Here is a 14,129-nt window from a genome sequence, read left to right as displayed (position 1 = left end):
AAGCACTGAACACAGGTGTCTAAGTGAGAGCACAGACATTGACAGGGATCCTTCTGTACTCAGTGGAGAGAGACACCTTCAAAACATCCTGGGATTTTAACTAGGCTGCCACAGCTCTCCAAGGTCACTGAACTCTCTCCTTTGACACAGATGTGAAAGATTCCCATCTTAAATACTGAAGCTTGCATGTTTGCAATAGACTAATAATATAGTTTGCAGGAACTCTGAAAGACCCTGCACACATCAACACATATTTAAAATTTAACACCCCCCCACCACACACACGTGTGTACGCACACGCACACACACCAAAAACCTATTACAAAAGTTAGCATGAAGTGTTTTATTCTAACAGTTGCTTTCTTCAACAGAGAAAAGACTGGCCATGTATTTGCAGTAAACACTGCTTGTATTGGGACACGCCTTATAAGCAGGTATGGATGTAAGAATTACTTAATGAAGAACTAACAGTATCTTCAACTCAAACTGAGGTAACACCTCTACGTAGAAAGAGCATCCTAGCACCCAGCATACATGGCACCATGCATGGTCTTAACTCACTTTGCTTTGGAGAACAAGAATTTGCTGCGCTCGTCCACGCCAGCTGCCAGAATTGGTCAAGAGACTTTGAATATTCACATCTTCACCAACTTCATTTGCCAAAAGCTATGAAAAAGGGATTAACATCAACAATAAGGCTAGGCTTAAATACATGTGTTGGGGAGAGGGGAGGAAAAGCTGCTCTTTAGCAGTAAACACAAAACACTGTATCTATACATAGTGGCCTGTATCTGATATTCAGTATCCCACGTGATGTAAGCTCTTTCAGATCATTATTACAATACAGATTGTTGGTGGGTAGGAGGAGTTTGGCTAACATGAATGGTTTTACTTGTTGAGGTGGGTAATTCAGTATTTTGATAAGTTTGAGTATTATTCTTGCTTTTTTAAAAACGTGAATCCATGTTTTCCTGCCTGCCTATGGAGAGTGTCAAATTGTACTATCGAACTGTACAGCTGGTTGTCAAACTGTGCTACTTTTGTAAAAAACAAGGATTTCAAATTTGTCACCAAGGTTTACTAAGCGTTACTAACAGTTTTCAAGATATGTAATTATTTTTAATATAAAGAATACTTAACCAGAACTAAACAGGAACAGAGTAGAGATACTGTCTTAATACACACCCTTGCAATCAGGAATTGAGCCAACCTCTCTTGCACAATTCTGACACAGCCACATTAAGGAGAGCTAAAGTTAGTATGAAGAGCATTTAAATTATTTATAAAAAGGTCAGCAGAGTTCTATTTTTAGGACCATATTCACTACTCTGATCTGCATTGCAGGTCTCTTACGCAAAGTAATGAAACCAAAGGAAACAGAGCATAGTAATGCATTAAAATCCATCATGAATCAAAGACGAAAAGGTTACTCTGGATGTCACTCCAACAAACTGTTTAAACATGTGCTTTAGTTCAAGCGTGCTCTTTAATCCCATTGACTTTCATGGAACTGAAGACTACATTAAAAGTAAATAGATAATTAAATGTTTTGGAAAGGAGGAATGGGCCTGAAAGTATGCTTCAAATCAATCACAAACCTATTTTGCTGAACTGGCACTTTCAAACCTTAAAGGACCTGTACCCATCATAGCAATAGAGATAGTGGATACAGCCATCCAGCTGTGGTGGCAGAGCATGAAATCTGTGTGTCCACGTGCATATCTTTCCAATGAAATCACTACACCTGTGTTTTTTCTTACCTCCTTAGAATTCACTGGAATACTTCATGGAGGCTAATCAAAGCTCAAAAGAAAAGAAGTCTCCTGATTTCACAAGAATATACTTCTTGCACAGGATCCCAGCCACAGACAGCATCCCGCAACAGTACCTTTTGTGTCATCTTCAGCTCCTGTTTCGCGGATTGGAGTTGGTTACGATACTCCATCACTTTAAAGTTGGCTGTGGTTAATTTTTCTTGCAATGCTTTTACCTTTGGACTTTCAGCCTTTGAAGAGAAGAATGTTCTTGGTAAGAACAGAATCCTTAGGGAAAAACTGAAATGATTAAGATCCACAGATCCATCAGGATCACAGAAACTTCTTTTCCCAGACCCATGCAAATGCCTTCCTTAATTTGGGGGGTCATAGAGAAGGTACAAACAGAGCAATTTTGTCACAAAACTAGTGACAGGGATACATCCTTGTCACAAGGAAAGGACTGCACAAGAGGAGAGAACTAAGTATCAGCTTCTGATTTCCCCTCTTCAATTACAATTCGTACCAAGTTTCCTTCTATCATCTTCAGAGTTGATTGCTTGATTTCTGCATCACCACCACCAAGAGAATGTATTTTTTCTATGGCTGTCTGTAGCTGGAAAAAAATGCATTGTTATTATAGAATGCATACAGTGAAGGGCATATCTCCATGGAATATTAATTAGCAAAAAATTACAACAGCAATTTTGATGATCCTGGATGTTTGTTTACTCTAGAATAAAAATTACTTCATTTTCCCTTGTTTTTTAAACACAATCAGTAGGAAAGCATGCAATTTCTTCCTAAAACACTTCCCAAAGAAGCATGTGTTATTTTACTGTGGAATAACTCCAGTGAAAATGTCTCTGGACTTGCTGAGATGGGATCAGTTATCAAGTAAGGGGACTTCTGGGGGATTTTACCACCACAGGTTCATAAAATAAGTGTTTCTATACATAAATGCAAAGCCAGTACAGTACAAATCAGGATGTTGTCTCTAGATTCTGGATGCCAGTTTACACACTTTTCAAGAAAATCACAGGGTATTTCATAAAAAGCACATAGTTCTACTCACCACAGGAATTTAAAAGGAGAAATGACTACCTAATGCCCTATAGCTGACATTTAATAATGGTGTTAGGGCTCTTTTTCTTTAGCTGGTAGCTCTAAGGTAGCATTTCTCAACCCATGAAGAATGTCTCCTATTGCTTGCCACAGGAAAGGAAGGCAGACATATAGACCGTCCTTCTCTGAGCCATGTCCTATGCTGAGGTTGCAAAGACCTCTTACTGGACGGGAGTGCAGTGAATTTGGAGCTGGAAAGGCCGGGAAGTGTTGCTTTAAAAGGCTGAAACTTCATTCTCTGAGGTGTGCAGAAAATCTTGATTATTTGCCTGAATAAAAGAAAGCTCTAAGGAATAACGTCTTCATTAAAGTGGTATCTGGGGAAACAGAGAGTGCAACTCAGACCCAGCTCTAATGTTACCCCTTCTTTGTAAGTAAATCAATGGTTAGGCCACCCCTTCTATGCACTTCATAAACTCTTTTAGTCGATGGACTGAGAATGAAAAATTTCAGCTAGTGTTGGCAGCTGCTAGGTCAAATTCTAAGGAAATTTTTTGCAAACATCCATTTGCAGTCTTTGTTTACACATACCACCCTTTGCTAAGCGATTGCTCAATTGCTCAACGGCCACACCTTCCATTCTGTTTGTGGGAACATAGTCACATTAAAACACTTATGATTTACATATTTTTCAATTTTCATACAAGCAAAGAGCTAACAATTATGTAAAATAACTGTGTTTTCCATTGGTGAAAATACATACTGTGATGCATTTTTAAGAAACCATCACCACAATTCATTCCGCAGAGTTTAAGCCATCTAGAAGTAGGCATAAGGGATGAGACTCAACTCAGAAATTAACACATTCCTTGTTTTCAGTGTAGGTGTCTCTATAAAGAATGGAGCCTAGTCAATACAATCAAGGAAGTCTAGTCTTCAGCTCACTTTACAGTAGACACTGACATGACATCAAGTGCATGGACTGACTGTGGACTTGGTTTTGTTGCCCACCCACAGCTGTCTAGTCCCTTTTGAGGCATCAGAGGGTATCCAGCAGGCCTTCAGCTGCTGCACCAGCACTGCCAGTCCTGTCACGTCTAACAGCCCTGCAGGCATGTCTGAGAGGTCAAGTGACATCTCAGATTGTACTTTTATGCTTATGTGTGGGTAACTGAATTGCACTTCAGTTGTCTTGGTTCTTTCTACAATCAATGGAAAAAGATGGGTGTGTCTAGACAGTGATCCAGCTTATCTTAAGAGTTACTAAAGAGATGTGAATCACTGCAGGCTCCTGTCTGTGACAGCTCCTCTCTTTCATCACTCAACATTTTTCATAGAAACCTCCCACTGTCAAACATTGCTTTAATTTTACCCATCTTTCACATCTTCATATAGTTCTACTGAACAAGTACAATCCACAAACTCAGCCAGTGACCATAACTTTAGAGAAGAGCCTCCCCAACTGAGGCTGTGAGAAAATACAGACCATTGACCAGGGCATGGTTTTAGTGGGGCTCATGTTGTGGTTCATCTTTACCTCAGATGAGACAGGTTGCTGGTTTTGGTTTTGATTTTGATGGTGCTGGTGTCTAAGGACAGATTAGTTCATATCTAAAGTGTCCATCTCTGCTTTGACTAGCAGTTATTGTTTCTTGAAAATTTTTTTTTGCTTTGAGTTTGATTTCCTTTCCTGAAATGTCTGTGGTCCTTTCTTTTGGGTCAATATCTGACAATATTTTAAGTTTCTCTTTGAATAATGGTCATTACACTTCTGCAGTAGAGGATTATAACTGAGTTGGTTTTTCTTGAAATTATTCATGGCTTGCTCCTTTACTTGTGTGATTTTGTAGGTCCCCAGCTACACCTGATTTTTCTTAGCCAGCCTGCCAACTGTTTGACAAGACCCCTCTGACCAGAACTCTCTAGATTTATGCAGGAGTTCTCAAAAATTTAATCTACCATTTCTTGATCTTTCAGGTAACTAGGGTACAATTCAGATAGATGCATGATTCATAATAATAAGTGATTGTGAAAGATGGAGTCAAAATGCATTTGTCAGCATGATAAATGTTACTGATCCATTTAAATGATGTCTACTAAGGAAGCAAAGTGCTGAAAAAAGCATTAAAAATTATCCCAAATTTTACCAGTATTGTGTAAGGAAAAGCAGTAGTAGCCAATGAATAAGGTAAATATTGACATCTGGGCATCTAATTTTCATTTTAGCAGTCACCTGAGTAAAATTATTCCTGTGAAAGGTTAGCATATATAAAAAAGTCATATTAAACCAGAAAAATGAATGTGCCTGAGTGAAGATTTGGTGTCTTATGTGATATAGATACTGTCTCAGTTCTGGATGTACCTATGCCAGAAAACAGCTTTCATTATATGGACGAATAAAGCTTAGAAGAATAGACTACTAATTCATGACTGGTATTAATGAGGTGGGAATGTAAGACATAATGGTATGAAATTTGCTCCTCTTCACCAAAAAAAAAAAATCAAAAAAAATCAAAAAATATCAGAAAAATATAATTGCCATACTGCTAGAAAAGCCTCTGTGCTTCAAATACAAGTGAACCTTCTTAATTGGCATTTCGTAAATCTTTGGCTCATTATAACTTACGGATATCCTTTCCTAGCTCCTCCCTTCTGCAAAGGTGAAAACAGCTGAGGGCACACATCCGTCTCTCCTATCACGGACAGAAATTACAAGAACTCAAAGCAAGCATGGATGTAAGAGCAAAGTCAAAATGGGAACATGAATCAGACCCTGTTTCTACAGCTCCTATATCCCAAAGGTTGGATTTTTTCTATGTTTTAGCATACAAAAAGAGAACAAAAAAAATGCCTCACTTCTCTCTCCAGCTCTTTGACTTTGTTATTCAGCTGCTTCACTTTGGCTTTTTCACTCTCAGTCTCGGCAGTTATCTCACGATTCTTTTTGGCCAATTCAACTATTTTAGTAGCTGCAACATCTCCAGCTAAAGCAGATGCCCCTGAAAACATACATAAAAGCAAAGGACATATCTTACAGGCAAGATTCAGAATAGATGATGCTTTTGTTCTCTGTCCAGTGCACAATGTACTTTTATTGTCTAATCCATTTCTCTCAGAACTGTGCCAGGCACTTAAATGAACAACTGAGGGAAAAGAGGCATCAGTGATTCCAGCTGGATTGCTTGGTCCTTTGAGTCAGCATCACATTGTGGCTAGCAAAGCCACGTTTCACACCTTAGCAACAGCCACATGTCAGAAGGCTGTAACAGTGGCCGTAGCAACATTACTACATAGAAAGGGTAGAGGTGTTTTCTGCCCACTGCTGTGAAGGACAGTTATGAACAGGGTTTTGCGGCATATTACAGAAAAAGACAACGCTATTTTGCGCTAGTTGTTTACAATTGGAGGAGTTGTTAAAACAGAGGTGCGAACTTTTCCAGACATCTGTCCTAAAAGGTCAGGCACACTATTACAGTTGGGTCCTGGGTAATGTCCAGGAAATTTCATTGTGCCTATTTATATGTCCCTTGAGATTATACATGGAGTCTTATTGTATTACTCTCTTAATTGCTCTTTTAAACAGATACTTCATTCACCTCCTCATCAGAGAGGGTTTGATTAGCATCAAGAATAAAGTAATCCCCAGAACTGGCTTGCGTGTCATCTGGCTTTCGTCAACGTGACATAGGTGAAGAAAAATTCTCGCACAAGTGCAAAATCAATATGATTGCATTCAATGTCCACGGAAACCTCTAGCTCAGCAATGAATATGAGCCTGCAATAACAAATCCTTGGTGGGATATATGAAGATCGAATTCAGCTGGTGTCATTCTTCTTAACTCTTTCATCCTCCTTCAGTGCTCTGAAGTAATGACTTTTCTACTGACATCCATGAACATTATATTCAAGAACCAGGGTGAGATGCAACGATGACAGATCACTCTTAAGAGAATTCTGAGCCCCATAAAAACCATAGAGACATTAAAGGGGCTATGCAGAATATTGCTGAGAACAGAATATGACCCTATATCACTATTTTAAAAACTTGTAGAGAACATAAATTTATTATTTTTAAAAGAATTTCCACTGTTCTCACTCCTATATCTGATTTGTGTTTCCCCTCTCATCTAGAAGCTACTTTTTCCTTAGTTTTCATGATAAATAATGGCTGCTATCAAGGATCACAGTAAGTACTAAACTAACCAAAAGCCAGGCTGCTGCTTCCATGTCATGGTCTTCAAATGCATTACACACGTTTAATCAAAGCTTTTAATTCCCATGCAATGTGGGTGAGTCTCTTGCCACAATGTAGATAGGGAAGACAGAGGCACGGGGCAAACTACCGCAAGCTGGCATGAGTCAGCCAGAGAAGCTGCAACAGTACATCTGGCTCCTGGTCCTAACCCAGTAATAGCTTATCATCTCTCCTACATAAAAGCTACAGATAGTTTTTAAGAATTAAGGTTATTTAAGTGTTATTTAATTCTGCTTATTGCTGGTTTCCCCCTTCTCTACTAGCCTGGTCATCACTGCTGTCCTGAACAACAGTGGCACCCAGTGGAGGAGGTGCAGCCTGCACAGTTCAATTTTCAAAGGACACCCAAGATGCTTTAGAAGCTGGACTTTGCGTTCAGCCAGCATCCTGCATGTGCCCTATTCAGGCAAACAAAAGGAGCCTGAATAAGGAATTTAAAACTACACAGCAGAGAAAGCCACAACACTGCTCTTTGACATTAACAGAGATTTTTCCAAGATGTGATTTCTATGAATCATAATTTTTTTGTGCCAATAATAGCAAGTTTGCAGATCTGTGAGGAACAGAGATCACTGTGAACCCCAAAAGAGCACTATACTTCTTTTAGGGCACATATAATTATCAATAACAATATTTTGCACCTTAGGTCTGACCTGCCTGACTACCAGAAATCATTTGGTCCTTTCAATAGCTCTCTAAGATGGGGAGTAGTAGTAGTATTCATATTTTGCAGCTCATGAAACTGAAGGAGAGAGTAAGGCACAGATCTTTAAGCGTAGATACCATTCCACATGTTAAGTGCTATCATGTCAAACCATTGGAAGGAACTTCCCTCTACAAATAAAGCAATGAGAGTCCTTACATGGGAGAGACATAGATGTTTAGTAAACTCTGCAAATGCAGAACAGTGTCAACTTAGACCCTTGCAAGTTTAGGCAGCAACTCTAAGTGTTGACTAAATCTATACCCAGGTGTCTAAATATTTTCAAAGTTCAGAGCCAAGTGGTTTCAGTGCTATTGCAAATTACTGCAAGCTCAACAAAGAACAAGTCTCTCTCAGTGGAGAGCAGAATTTTGATTCTTCCTAGCAGAAGCTTATTATAGGAGTGGAAACAGAGACAACCACAATATGACCAAAATACTCCTTTTTAGCATAAACCAGGTAAAAAGATGTCATGTGAATATTTCACTGCCAGGAGCTCACAATAAATCAGTTATCCTGCTTCTACTGTCATCAGCATCAAGCAAACACTGGAACTAACATAGTGAGAAAACAAAGTTATTGTGTTTACCCAGCAAAGCCAATCTGTCCTCCTGTATTTTTTTCTGGAGTTGCTTTATTTCAAAATCTTTCTCTGTCACCAGTTTGTACAGTCTGCAGTTCTCATCTCGAACCTCTCGAAGCTGATCCTGGAGCTGCTCGTTCTCAATCTCAAGCAACCTGGGAAAAAATAAGCCATAATGGCAAAGGTCACTGTAATGAGATTCAAATAGACGCTTCCAGAAATAAAATAATGAAACAACTATATGCTAGATGAGTTGAGCTTACCAGGAGTAAGTTTACTGAATTAAGTAGAATATCCTAAACCTTAGATCACAACACAAGATGATGATCTGACCTATTCAGTTAACTTATTTCTTCTGAAAAAATTCTGCACTTCCTTGTGTTGTCTGGGACAAAAGATCACAGAACAAGTATCCTTTCAGTGCCCTTGAGGTTACTGAACAGTCTCATTTCACTCACTCTTACTTATCTGGTTCGAGGAAACCAGGCAGGCTTACCATTCAGCATCCATGACGTTCAGGCTTTACTTTCTATACTTACCAAAGCCAACAGAAGTCAACAGAGCATCAACTACAAAAGCTGCTACTGAGGTTCTTTATTTAAAAATGAATGTTTCGTAGCAATTCACAAAAGACCAATTTCCTGTGTATTCATCTGATTTTCCTGGAACCCCACCAGGATGGACTGGCATCAGTTTGTATTGTTAATGTTGCTTTTTGGAATTCATTTAGAAACAAAGAATATCAAAAAGCCCTCTGAACAGGAGGAAATAGCCTTGCTTCTCCTATTCTTCAGTACATTTAGTAACATTTATGGATTTCATTTCTCTAAGACATCCAGAGAATTAATAACTTTAATCTCTTTCCTGTCCTTACAGGATGGTTCCTCCAAATGCAAAAACTAGAAGCTAAGACCTCAGGGGCTCAATTCACCTGTGGGCACTCAGGCATCTATTTGAGATGCCCCAGGATTATCTGAGCTCCCTACGTGAGGCCAGCAGCCATGATGCAGGGTTCTTGGGAAAACTACTGGGGCCCAGGCAGAGAATCGAGAGCATCTCAGAGAGCACTTGCCAACCATGTGTGGACATACGAGCCAACCCCAAGAATTACTAACGTCCTCCAACTTTAGACATATCTTTTAGCCAGATTCCTCCAGACAGCAGCATTTCAGAACAGAAATGAGCCTGTCTCCATTCCGCAGGGAGGAAACCAAATGTGCTAAGAGAAGCTGTACTGACACTGCCTTCAGTAAGTATGTTTGTGGTAGAGACCCTGCTGGCTCAAGTCAGAGGTTCCCATTCTGCCTGCCTCTGAGTTTCCTCTCTCTTCCCACCTGAACTTCCTCATCTCCCCCATCTGAGTTTCCAGGTGGGGTCCCACTCTGTACCAAGACATGGGTGTCTCTGTGAGCAGCAAGCCAAAACACACACAAAAGTCAAAGGCAGTCTAGTCGATACATCCAGTGCTGCCTACAGACTAGCTGCCACTGTAGGGTGACGGAAATCACTCTTTAACTGCCACTAAGTGCACTGATGAGGGGACTCAGTTCAGTTACCCATGCACAGGTGCCATTTGGGCCATGCACCCACAACCCAGCTGCTGCTGCTGAAGGGTGCGGGTCTCCTGTGTCCTGTCTATCATTCCCATGTGGAAGTTCCTGATACCCTACAGCATCTCAGATATCATTAGACACCTAAACCATCCAGATGAATTGACCCCTAAATTCTTATTATCTACAGTGTCACCCTGCATGTCTACATTTTGGTGACTTAATCTGGCATAGTGTACCACCCCTTTGGCCTATAGACTGATTCCTCCAGACTACAACAGAAGTAGGTAGCTTGCATGATCACAGAGATTTGGATAAAGCCCAGTTGTTGCAGTATAAACCTGTGGCTATAGACATATCGACAGCCAGACAAGTCAGCTATCTCAATAGTCACCTAAATCTTTTCTATTCAAAAGTTTTAGCAAGCTTTTTGCTCCAACTGGACTTTGGAGCTTTTAAAGGCATGCTTCATATGTACATGTCAGAATAAATGAGCCCTTAAAGCACTGCCATAAACAGCACAGTCAATTTATGAGACAATTCACAATCCATAATTAAGAAATGCACTTCTGTTTCAAAGCTGCAAATCAAAGGGAGATCAAAGGCAGCTGTTTACAAAGGAGAAGAAAGAAAGCAGCAATCTGAGCAGAGAAAAGGCAAAACTAAGTTATTCCCACATGTACCACTCATAGAAGTGAGCAACAAAACTGTGCAGAACTAATTAGAGACACATGGACAAAAGACTTTTAACAGGGAATTAACATGAAAAAAGGTTCTAAGCTCTTAACACACCTGATCAGAGATGTCTTCCTCAGAGCTGGCTTCCAAGTCTTGACAAAAAGTACTTACAGCAGGATGGACAGAAATCCCAACTGCACAGAGACGAGAGTCTCCTCTGAGAAACTTCTCCATCCCATCCCACCCCAGAGTGACTCTACACGTTACAAAGGAGGTAGCAGGTTCCACCGAGTGGCTTAGCTATGGAAAGTCAGCCAAAAGAAACAGGCTGCGGAAAGGTAACCCTTTTCACTCTAGTTCAAGGAAAGAGTCAGAGGAAGCTTATGAGCAACGCCTATGACTGAAATTCAGGTAAGTGTCTTTCCCAACTCTGTTACAGTTTCTCTGTGTGATGGGGAGAATTGCTTAAATACACCAAAGGAAACAGGGAGGATAAAGTTACAGAAAGAACAAAACAGAAAGACAGAAGTGTCAGCTGAACACTTGCCTAAACAAAATTTGGGAGTAGGACAGGAGGAAGGAAAAATGAACTCCCAAGGCTCGGAGGAAGGGAGACTTCTGACAGGAGAATGTTTTCCAAGTGCCACTATAAACAACACTGACGTGCTGTAATCACTGCCACTGCAGACCATATGGAGTCCTGTTATTCTGGAACAAGTTTCTAACATGTTGTCATGGGAATACTGCAAAGTACATCCTGGTGAATCCCTTCCAGAAGCAAATCCTGCCTGGATTGGATACACTCATAACCACTCTTTTGCTGAACACCATAAGCAAAGGACAATCCAGATAAATCTGCTACACCTGCCATGTCAAATGGGGACTTTTAACAGTCAGTACCACTGAAATGGAGGTAAGTAACAGCTAGCTCTTGAATTACTCAGACCTAAATGACTGAACTGTAAATACTAGAGAACTGCTGGGACTCTCCTGTACTTTGCAGCTCAGAGTATGCACACTGCACCAGGATGTGCTATGGGAGTGCCTAAGCCCTTCTCCTCCACCAGACAAATCCACATCTGAACTGTGAGAAGCAGTCTCCCTCTCCATTAAAAAAAAAAAATAAAAAAAAAATCAGATCTCCATAGTAATCTCTTTATAATATCAGAACTAAATGTTGAAGGGAAGAGAACAGCTGGTAGAGGTCAGATTAGAAGCATAACTTAGCAAATCAGACAAGTGTGGTGAGGGACCTGTGTGTGAAGAAGACAATGTATGAAGCAATGGTGAGAGCACTAGTGTCTAGAAGGTCAGCTCCCTGTTTCCACACAGACTTCCTTTGCAGCATGAACACCACATTCCCAGAAGCACCTGAAAGTTTCAGTGGTTCACTCCTGGGTTCCCTGCATCTTCACAGAAGCTCTGCTGCAGCTTATCCACTTGGGCGTTTAAGGAAGCAATCTTCAGAAACAAGCTGAGCAGGGAGTTGCCCAGAGTAACACAAAGGGAGGATCAACATTTAGGCCCTAATAAACTTTGGTTAGTGGCTTGATAAACTTTGGTAGAGGTGCCCTTCCCCACTCTGGATTCTGGGAGGGGAAACTGTCTCAAAGGTATATGCCTAACTGTGGTTTTCCACCCATGACCCACTGGTTTTGGCAGAGCTGCCAGCTCCTCCTTCCTGACCCTGTAGCACAGTACATCACCCCATCATGGTGCCTATAAAACAGTCTATGGGACTAAAGCTGTAAAATTGGATCACTGAAATGACTTGAGATAAAAGTACCCTTGCCCCAGAAAGTGAATCCAGTTTCCAGCAAATAGCTGTATCCGCACAGCTGCAAGTGGGGAGCAGAAGCAGGAATTTCTTCAGCTGGCTTCACCACTAACATGGAGCAAATCCCTGAATAGCCAACACTGTAGTAAGTGCAGACATCTTTGGGACGTGTCCAGCTTCAGACCTGTTCTAGTTTGTACAAAAAATATTAATTGGGTCAGAGGGAAAGACTGACTATATCCTAGGAGGAAGACAAATGATCTGAAATGGGGTTTCAAATCTTTGCTCCCATAAACTGAATTATGCACTCAGCTCCAAATACAAGATCGAGGGAGATCCACACCAGAATGTCCAATATCCTGGTAATCCAGATACTACCCCAACAGGTAAGGTAAGACCCAAACGCCTGTCCCCAGTAAGATTTAAAACCCTATCATGTATAAACCTGTCAAGTATCTTAACAAGGGTGCAGCTCTGTCTATGAGACCCTCCTATGTAGCCGGCTGTCTTTTGATCTACTAAATCAGGTTATATTGCAAAGATAGCCAGGGGAACACTTTTCTGAGCTACAGGCCTTTGCTTGCACCCATTAGCTGCTTTGCCCTTACCTGTCTTTGGCAATTATTCATGTAGGGAACTTGTTTGTTTAAAAGGCTAGGCAGGAAATAACCAACAGTTCCAAGGATGTTAGTGATCCTGAACGACTGGATTTCATAACACAGTACCTAGCTGCCCCTAGCATGTCACCCTTAACCCCTCTGTCCTGCTTTTCATTTGTGAAACGCTGATAATCATAGAATCATAGAATCATTTAGGTTGGAAAAGACCTTTAAGATCAATGAGTCCAACCATCATCCATGCCCACTAAACCATGTCCTGAAGTGCCTCATCTACACGCTTTTTTAATACCTGCAGGGATGGTGACTCAACCACTTCCCTGGGCAGCCTGTTCCAATACCTGACAACCCTTTCAGTAAGAAATTTTTCCTAATATCCAATCTAAACCTCCCCTGCCACAACTTTAGGCCATTTCCTCTTGTCCTACCTCCAGCCACCTGACAGAAGAGACCAGCACCCACCTCGCTACACCCTCCTTTCAGGTAGTTGTAGAGAGCGATCAGGTCTCCCCTCAGCCTCCTTTTCTCCAGACTAAACAGCCCCAGCTCCCTCAGCCGCTTCTCATAAGACTTGTGCTCCAGGCCCCTCGCCAACTTGGTTGCCCTTCTCTGGACACGCTCCAGCACCTCAATGTCTTTCTTGTAGCGAGGGGCCCAAAACTGAACACAGGACTCGAGGTGCAGCCTCACCAGTGCCAAGTACAGGGGGACGATCACCTCCCTGCTCCTGCTGGCCAGACGATTTCTGATACAGGCCAGGATGCCGTTGGCCTTCTTGGCCACCTGGGCACACTGCTGGCTCATATTCAGCTGGCTGTCAAGCAGCACCCCCAGGTCTTTTTCCACTGGGCAGCTTTCCAGCCCCTCTTCCCCAAACCTGTAGCGCTGCATCGGGTTGTTGTGACCCAAGTGCAGGACCCGGCACTTGGCCTTGTTGAACCTCATATGATTGGCCTCGTTGAACCTCATACGATTGGCCTCAGCCCATTGATCCAGCTTGTCCAGATCCCTCTGTGGAGCCTTCCTACCCTCCAGCAGATCAACCCTCCTTCCCAACAATAATAAAAGAGCACATCATAACGGTCTGAGGATAAACACGTTAGGGGCAGTGAGAGTCTTCTCAGGATAATGAAAGCCCAGTGCGTGA

At 41.5% G+C, this 14,129-nt stretch overlaps 1 protein-coding gene across 5 annotated transcripts in view; it reads right to left on the bottom strand.

The window, feature by feature from the left end:
- The window catches only part of CCDC13 (coiled-coil domain containing 13), a 36,484-nt gene that overhangs the window by 20,719 nt on the left and 1,636 nt on the right, over window positions 1-14,129 (bottom strand). For all 5 annotated transcript variants that reach the window (XR_012652611.1, XM_075044155.1, XM_075044164.1 and 2 more), the window contains exons 3-7: window positions 8,367-8,515; window positions 5,676-5,818; window positions 2,281-2,370; window positions 1,889-2,005; window positions 562-666 (exon numbers count right to left, since the gene is read on the bottom strand). Coding sequence is in view for 4 of the 5 variants with exons in the window: in XM_075044155.1 (XP_074900256.1) it covers window positions 562-666; window positions 1,889-2,005; window positions 2,281-2,370; window positions 5,676-5,818; window positions 8,367-8,515 (604 nt within the window). In the remaining variant the exon portion in view is untranslated. The remainder of the gene's footprint in view (window positions 1-561; window positions 667-1,888; window positions 2,006-2,280; window positions 2,371-5,675; window positions 5,819-8,366; window positions 8,516-14,129) is intronic.

This window comes from Buteo buteo, chromosome 2 (genome assembly GCF_964188355.1).
Source record: "Buteo buteo chromosome 2, bButBut1.hap1.1, whole genome shotgun sequence".
Classification (NCBI taxonomy): domain Eukaryota; kingdom Metazoa; phylum Chordata; class Aves; order Accipitriformes; family Accipitridae; genus Buteo; species Buteo buteo.
Note: the sequence above shows the minus strand (reverse complement) of the source record. Positions and strands in the feature narration are given on the sequence as shown.